Consider the following 8,903-nt stretch of genomic DNA (forward strand, 5'->3'; position numbering starts at 1 on the left):
GGACAAGAAAGCTTCCACACTTCCTAAATCTCATGGAACAGACAATTTACGCCCTCTGTTTTTGTCTTGCAATTTAACCAAAAGCATTGATGGAAACAGAACCTTCATGAAGTCTGTCGCTTATAATAACGAAAAAACGCTGATTGAATGTAACCCCATTCAATTTTATTCCATGCGGAGTTATTTGGTGGACATTTTAGAAGTGACTGTGACAGAATGGAATAACATTATTCCCGACTTCAATCAGGATAGTCCAGTCATTGTCACCCTGTTTTTCAAGAAAAAGCTGACAGAGTCTCAACGCAAATACATTAAGTTGGATGAATCATTCGACCGTGACCAGCTCATATAAGCATGGATGGGCAACACAGTTCATTCATTATGTGTGAGCTCGAGTGGATCAACATCGCTAGTAAATCACTAGCTTATTGCGCTCAGTTGTGGCAACAGATTAAACAGCTCAAGGAAAAGTTTGAGAGACTCCAAGAAGAAGCGGCTAGACTGAAAACTTTGGTTCAAAAACAAGAACAGCTGGTACAAGATCTAACTGAAAGACATGGGGGCTACGACACCGTCTACTAAATTGGAACGGCTGTTAAGAAAAGTACAGCCTCGTCAATTTGCCTCCTACCAAGAATTTATGCGAGCCTTGATGATTGAGACATTGGCCAACACGAGCATGACCTTTGATCAACTGAATTACGACTTGTTTGCTTTGAACCGAGAGGTATTTCATCAAGTGAACAGAGAAACCACGGCATTTTTTAAGTTATTGGCTAACAAGCAACAGTGCTTCCTTCCTGATGGACCAACTACCTCACAAGATCAATACTGAGCAGTCCAACAGACTCGAGGAAATTTTACAGCAAATGGACCCTTCGCTACTACAAGGATACAAAAAGTTTATACATGAAGTTATTATACAGGGCATCAGCTATCGCAATCTTACTATGGAAACAATGAACCGTTATTTATTGGACTTGAACCAGCATGTCACGGATAACATTGTTGGAAATGCTCTTTCTTACTACGAGATGCATGCGCCACCAAAGATCAAGTCCTATGGGAATTGAACATGTCTGGGCAATGATGTCATACATCTTCTATAAAACTCACGTTAAGCTCAACTCATCATAAACATAATACGATGGCTTTTACTGTAATCTCTGGCGGTGCACTCGGCGCGGATTTAGAAGCAGAAAAGTTAGCAAGACACTATGGTTTGCCAGTGCATGTACTCATACCTCCTTGTCATCCAAGAAAAGCCTCGGTACTTCCCTTAACTCGCCAACAATTAGCTGAAGCAATTCCTATTACTACCCAAGTGGCTCATCGTCTCAACAAAAGGTTAACTGACCCTATCAGTTTACAGTATATCCATCGAAATTATCATGTAGTGAAACAAGCAGATTTGGTGATGGCGTTTACTTGTTTTGCACCAGAAAGAAAAGTTTGCATGGGTGGTACAGGATGGGGAGTTGAAATGGCTACAGTCCTCAACAAAGTCTTGTATGTGTATGATGTGGAACAAAACATTTGGTTTTGGTATAACCCAAAGGAAGATTTCTTTTACGCGTGTGAGCAGATGTCAGAGGAACAGTACGCTTTACCCACCTTAGTGCAGAAAACAGCTATCATTGGAGTCAGAAACATTTACGATTACCCTCTTGCTCTTTTAGAATTGCAAGACACTTTTAAACGCAGTTTAAATCTACCATATTAAGACAGCAAGAATGTCAAGGAACTTTGTAACCCATTTAAGTTATTATCTATTTTATAAAAAGGACTCGGTAAGGTACGGACACAGCAAAGAAAATCTTTGTTTTTTATTTCATGCACACAGCGCAATTCTTTGACGACTTCTTGTCATATTTTTTGACCTGGATCTGCGCCTGCTCTTTTTCCACCTTTTCGTTCCGGTCTGCGGAACTTTATTACACGAACATAATAAACATTGTTAAATGGATTACTTTGATGTGTGATTGATGGGAAAGGGGCTGATAGTATAGTGGTTTAGTATCCCTGCCTGTCACGCAGGTGGCCCGGGTCCGATTCCCGGTCAGCCCGTTCTTTCTAAATCTTGTGACGATAGCAAGGTTTGGAAAGACTTGTTTTTTCTTTATTTTTACACAACCTATGTCACTGTGCACCTTCCTATTAAACTTGCGACACTTAGAAAACGTTTTAGAACGTTTTTACCGAGCATGCGCTACTGCGCATGCGTCCTGCGCAATTGGTGAGAGACGAACATTCTGTTCCACATGTCTAAGCCATCACCTTTATCCACATATATAAAATCTCTTTTACATATTTATAAATAACTAAGAAAACACAGCGGCATCCTTTGAGCCCTCCGAGCGCTCTTCGAGCGCCATCTTGAATTTTTAATTTGATTGACAACTTAGAACAATAGCCTTAAAACAATAGCGGCGGCGGCATCCTTTGATACCCGAAGTGACCACCTTTACTACTGGCTCGTACTCAGTGTCATTTTGTTTACGAACGGAGATGATGAATTTGGACAAAAGAAGGTCGGGCTCATTGGCAGGTATGTTTTCAATTGCTCTAGACTCTTTCAGTGACTGACAAAATTTCGACTTCATCTTTGCTCGTAGCTTCCTCGGCAACTCTCAAATTTGCCAACGTTTGCACGTTTTCTTTACCTGCTTCCTCGTGAAGGTCCACTGGTTCTCCCATTTAGTATTGTTAACAGGAACAAGCCAATTTTTTTTCATATTCTTGGTTTGTAACTTTTTGAGGACAACTGTTACAACAAGATCGGTCTAGATGACGGTCTAGATGGGAAAATCTAGACCGCGGTCAAGATCGATTTTAGCCGATCAAATTCTTGAATTTGTTAGTTTCCAGTCCTTTTGAGACAAGGCCATATAATAAACTTGGTTATTAACTGACATTAATGATTGATTCCACTGTCATTGCCTGGGTCACTATATCATTATCACTTTGATTTATAAAATGCGCCGCTTTATAAATGATTTGTACTGCTGGAAAATTAGCTCTGAGCATTTTTACTTCAAAATAGGAATACCAGCCTATATTTTACTAATTGATGTGTTATGAGCTAGAAGTTGGGGATATATCAAACGAAGGAAGTGGTTTAAAGTATTTAACTATTTTTATTTCTTTGGCAATGTCGAATATGGAGGTAAGAGGTGTATTCGCTGAAGAGAGGATGTTCCGCACCGAAGGTCCAAAACACCCTCAACACCTTTTTAAGTAAAGGGAGCCTGTGATATTCCCCAAATGAAAGCGAGTCTGAGAGCCAAACCACAATTGATAAAGAAAGGGTTTTTTTAAAGTTTATGATGTGCTAATATGAAAGAAAAGCTTGAAAAAGTTATACCTTTATTATTATAATAATAATTATTATTATTATCATTATTATTATTATTATTATTATTATTATTATTATTATTATTATTATGTAAAATTTAGCACAGGGATTTTCCCTGGGGTGAAATATCCAGTCAAGTCTCATCCCGAGACCTCAGACTTCCAGCACTTTTCTGAGGATATGTGCCGATCCGAGGAGTGCCGACTTTTGCATCGTTCTTGTTCGGTTCTTAAAACCTAGTTGCTCCAAGTGGCCTGCCAGCTTCTTTGACACTGAACCCAATGCACCTACAACCACTGGCACCACTTTTGTCCTTGAGTTCCAGATCCTTTGAATCTCTCTTGCCAGGTCTTGGTACTTCTCACACTTTTCAGTTTCTTTCTGCAGTATATTACTATCTCCGGGAACAGCTATGTCCACAATGATTGTTTCCTTTTTATTATTATTAGTATTAATAGAACGAAAATCCGGAGCTTCAACGAGCTTATTTCAACCACGATAATGCCGTGTGCTGGCAGCACAGTCGGGTCGACTACTCTTGCTGGTAATTAACGTGGCTGGAGCGTCTGTTGTACGAAATGACTTTTCAGATCCACAAGGTAGAGAAAGAGGGTGTGATCGTTAAGCAGCGACAATAAAAGGAGACGTTGGACGATATATCAAAGAGGGGAACAACGTCACCAGCGCAAAACAGCTTAAGACAGCCATTGAATCTGGTAAAGGGACAATTGGAGTAAATGCAAGCTTTGTTGTCGTCAAGAAGCCAAACATTCCTTCAATCTTGAAAATGGTATGGCATTAGCTTGCTGAATAATTTTGATTACGAAGAGGGCGGCATACGAGCCAGGAGAGCATTCGATGGGGTCCAGGTAAATTAATTCCGTGGGATACATTTGAGGGAAGCACGCAGATGCTTGAGTAGTTAGACATCCGTAGATCCCCCTTTTTATGACGCAAGTAACGCTCCAACGTTCAGATCTGTTAGGCAGAGGTATCTGAAAAACCTCTGCGCATAAAGAGCCGTTCTCAGCATATGATTCACCCTTGCCCCGAGAAAGAGTGCTTGAAAGCATATAGCCATTTTTGGCATCTTCGAGCACACCTTGATACAGGGCGACATAAAAAGATTATAGAACACGAACGAAAATTTGCATGACAAGGCTGGAAAACTGTATGCAAGCAAGCTATCCGAGGGAAGTGCTCGCATTGCCATTTTGGAAAGTGATTTTGCCGTTGCAAGTGAAGGACCCCTACTTCCCATGGGATGGGCTTTGAAAACAATATTAAAGAAGAAAGTTCGATTTACAGACAAGCAGAAACAATCTCTGACAGAGGATTTTAACAAGGGACAGGACAGAGGACGTGAAAGCAACCCTCAGCAGGTTTCCAAGGCGAGGCGCGATGGCCTTAGCGAAAGACAGGGGAGGTATGCAGGTTTAAGCCTAATGAGGTTTTGAGTGCACAAAAGGTAACTGGATTTTTTGGTCTTCTGGCAGTAAAGAAAAAGTCTGATCTGTGTGAAAAGGTACTACAAGAAATTTCTCTAAATCACCCAGTTGTGCGATCTAGTTCGTTCAGACAAACTAGAGAGGTTGACCATTGACGAGTTGAATCAAATTTGCAGCGACCTTGAAGTGGACTTGTCCGATCTACCTTCTAAACGGAGAAAGAAGCCCTTCATTCAGCGACTCGAAAATTAAAATTAGTGGAAGAGTGCTCTTGCGGACAAAATGCATGAAAGAAGAATGGAATTGTAGTTGAAAGTTTCCTTTTTTTTTTTTTTTGACATACATTTTAGCATGTAATCTTGTCCGCTAAAATAGACTGGGAAGTGCATGGTTGTAAAGCTGACCGAGAACTCACGTAATCACTAAGCATACATTGTAGATCGTTGACAGAGGATATCAAGCTGTAAATTACCCAAGTCAATAGACCTCTACAGGTTGAATGCTACATTTTCTCAATACAGGACATGTGATAATTGAGAACTGTTCCTTTCAAATTTCGTCTTATTCACGTGCATATGAGCGGATAACTTATAAAAAAGACAAAGGGTAAAGTTTCGTTGGGACCTCTATTGGGTAAACAAACATAAAAGCTAAAGAGATCTATTCTGATGATGGTAGTGATTTCCAATTGGGGCAAAGAGGGAACGTTTCAATTGTTTGCTGGGGCTTGGGGACTAGTAGGGGAGGACCCTGGGAACCATTCGTATCGCCAGTTTTGATCCGCGACGCTGACCAAAAGGATGGAAGCTCCGTGAACGAGAAGGTCGTAGCCCTATGCGTCCTCTTGCGTCCATGTTCGCGTGCGAGCGGCGTCTATGCATATATCTAATAAATATTTAAATATATAGACGTAAAAAGCCGATATGAGTATGAAAATTCAGGGGCAAGTCCATCTATTGCTCCCAGCTCGGCTTTCCTCCCGTTTCCGTGGCCCCACCTTGCCTGTACACAGACGTTCCTTTTTTTCTACAGCGAACGCGAGAAACGTTTGACAATGTATTGTTTACGCAACTGTTACATATCAATTAAAGGACCTTCCTTCGTCTCCGTAAGATCCGTGATAATTGAAAGAGAGGTCGTACACAAATTAAATATAAACAAGGTTAAGATATGTGCAATGCTGAGGTTTGACTTAGCTAACTACGCGAACCTCGTATCGATCCTCACGCTCGAGTGAAATGATCCGATTGCTCAGGAAAAACAAATTGGGAAATATGCATAATTATACAGATCATACAGTCAGTGAGACCCGGGAGAGATGGGGGGCTTGTGGGCAACGAGGGAAAATCGTTTATTGAAGAGAACCGAACTGAATAAAAATTGTCAGAAAATGATTTACAATTGAAACAACTCACAGCAACTGAACAATTGCTGCTTGAAAATGAAAGATATTCTGATGCTGCGTTAAAAATAAAGAGTACCATTTAGCTACTGCTATTACATTCAGTAAACTCAAAGTGTACTGCGCTCATTTATATCGCTACTCAAAACTATACACATAGAAGTTTAAAATTAATTAGTTTAAATTTATTTTCTTTACCTTAACTGCTGACTGATTTTTTTCGACTACAAAGTTAACCAAAGTTAAAGTATAAATTATAACAAAATAAGTAAAGAAATACAACAAGTTGAAGCTTTTCAGAGTCAATCCTATACAAATTCAGTGTTAATCTTTTGCTATTTTGCTACAACACGAAAATCAAAAACAAAATAAAGAAATGTCATCAACTCATTTGCAATTAAACATACGTTATTGATTTAATAGTTGTCACAACAATAACAATAAATCATATGACAACAACGACAAGTTTTTTTTTTTTTTATGAGTGATATCCAGGTGATCATGCTGTACCGTAAGATATAAACTTTCCCAAAGTGTGGTAGCCTAGCTCCCACCATTCACCTGTGTCACCAAACCTGAGCTGTTTTACTGGAAGCTTTGTCTTGTCGGTAAGGAGACCGCTGTCTTCACGCCATACATAATCATTCATATCACAGTTACAGCCAATCCGATATCTATAGCCTGCACATGAGCTGGTCATTCCGCATGCGCACTTACCACTTCCAGGCGATGCTCCACCCCAATACGTCATCTTAGCAGAATCACGTGACACCCACCATCCGTATGGATTGACAAACCAGAAGCCTGAGTGTCGACACTCATACTTGATAAACTGCTCGCAGTGTGAGGAGACACTGGTGAGACTGGCCAGCTGGCGTAGGCTGGCTCCTGTGTAATGAATATCACGTGAGTAGCTGCCTGGGCTTTCAAATCCTTCCACACGAGCCCTGTTCTCACTGTCGTGACTGATCACCGTCACGCCAACTCCATACTTGTCATTCATGTCGCAGTACACTGAGAATGGTGCCATATCTCCTTCACCATCTGGATCAATGTCGTAATATCCACTTTTGCTGTAGGGTCGCCGTTCTTTAAGTTGGTGCATGATAACGCAACTGTACAAAGAAGGATCCCGATTATTCTTTTTATTAGTTATTCCGGTCCTAAAATGACCTGTTTAACAGACTTAGTCTTAGACAGAGGTCAAGTACTAGTGTTGACTATTAAGGAAGCTTAAAGGATAGTATGCTGCAGACATTACTATGCATTACAACTTCACGTCGATTTAAGTGTGTATTTCAGAAATGGGCATAACCGCTGGATTTTGTACCCTGAAGGCTCAATTTATTCCTCCGGGACTTTCCCTTCGAGAGTGCTCGTTTTGACTCGGTTCAAAGAAGGTGAGATTTTATGGCGGAAGACTCAGAAGCGAATTCAAAGGAATTGAACAATGGCTTAATTAAGCTGCCCAGGGCCGTGAAGTTTTAAAGGTATCCTTTTGTTCTAAGTGTGTCAATAAAACTACAGAGAATTATCGCACATATTGCGGTAGAAGTTTATGGATTTAAGTCTTTCGCAAAACTTCTTCGACTTGGACCCGTATTTTTCAAAAGGGAGAATTTTGAGAGCTTCAAAAAGAGATCTTGAACGAGAAATTTCGACCACTGTGGACCGAGATTGGATTTTTTTTCTTGCCGAGGTTTCGAAGTACAAAGCAAGCCGCTGAAGCATTTTTTCTCGCCTATCGCTTAATAAAATCCGGCCGAGAGTTTATATCCATTCATTCAATCATAACAGTTATTCATTTCTCCAGAGCAATGAAACTGTACAAGCGTTTCTACAAAATTATTTCGAGGAATTATGAACTCCGCAAGTTTTGATCTGTCGATTACAGCTCTTGTTTTGATTTTAGATATTTCCCGTCTCACTCGACTACTCCGCGAATCAAGTTGTCATGCAAATCGATGAACTGACAATACGCGGTTATTTCGGGCCCTGCAGTCACGTAACTGAAACGCAAGGTTTTGTTCAACAAAAAAAAATTGAAAGGCAAGCGAAAACGTCCAAAAAAGTGAAATTACACTCTAATAAAACTGTGTCATCCCGTTAAATGCATTCACCGCTTGCGTTGTTTACATTTTGTAGAGAGTTGTTCGCTCTTGATTGCAGACTGCTACTGAATGAATAAGACGTTCTAATAAATAACTTCCGTAGGAATTCTTTAAACGCCAAATTATTTTCAAGGCAAGAGAGTTTTTAAAAAAAAAATGCTATTGGAGACCAGGTATTGATAAGCTTTAATCAACTTCAAATTGATCAGGCTTGTTTCCTTTGTAATACGAAAATATGTTATAATAACCAGAGTTGTCCGCCACGCTTAAAAGACTTGTAAGCGTTCCCACAGACTGCAGCAAATTTAATAGGCAAGTCCGAGTATATTAATGGATAAATTTAATACTCATCAGGTAACAATGGGGATTAAAAAGTTAATCAAGCAACAAAATTCGAAACAAAAGAGACATATCGCACCTAAATCAAAGGAATTCCGCTCGTGGATTCTTCGGAAGGTAATCGACAATGGCAAGAACAATAGCCTGAATATATGAATACTTGATAACCCCAAAATTTGGGGTACACACTTAAATCGGCGTGAAGTTGTAATGTAAAACATTGACAATACTCACACTGAAATGTACTA

The 8,903-nt window shown here is 40.0% G+C and overlaps 1 protein-coding gene across 1 annotated transcript; it reads right to left on the minus strand.

Moving 5' to 3' along the window:
* Positions 1–6,704: 6,704 nt before the first annotated feature.
* Positions 6,705–7,310, minus strand: LOC140925657 (contactin-associated protein-like 2). The gene has a single exon (XM_073375569.1). The coding sequence runs from the start codon at positions 7,308–7,310 to the stop codon at positions 6,705–6,707; it is 606 nt and encodes a 201-aa protein (XP_073231670.1).
* Positions 7,311–8,903: the final 1,593 nt, after the last annotated feature.

This window comes from Porites lutea, chromosome 2 (genome assembly GCF_958299795.1).
Source record: "Porites lutea chromosome 2, jaPorLute2.1, whole genome shotgun sequence".
Classification (NCBI taxonomy): domain Eukaryota; kingdom Metazoa; phylum Cnidaria; class Anthozoa; order Scleractinia; family Poritidae; genus Porites; species Porites lutea.

Coding starts and splice junctions, on each gene's coding strand:
- LOC140925657 (XM_073375569.1), bottom strand. CDS start 7,310: ATGCACCAACTTAAAGAACGGCGACCCTACAGCAAAAGTGGATATTAC.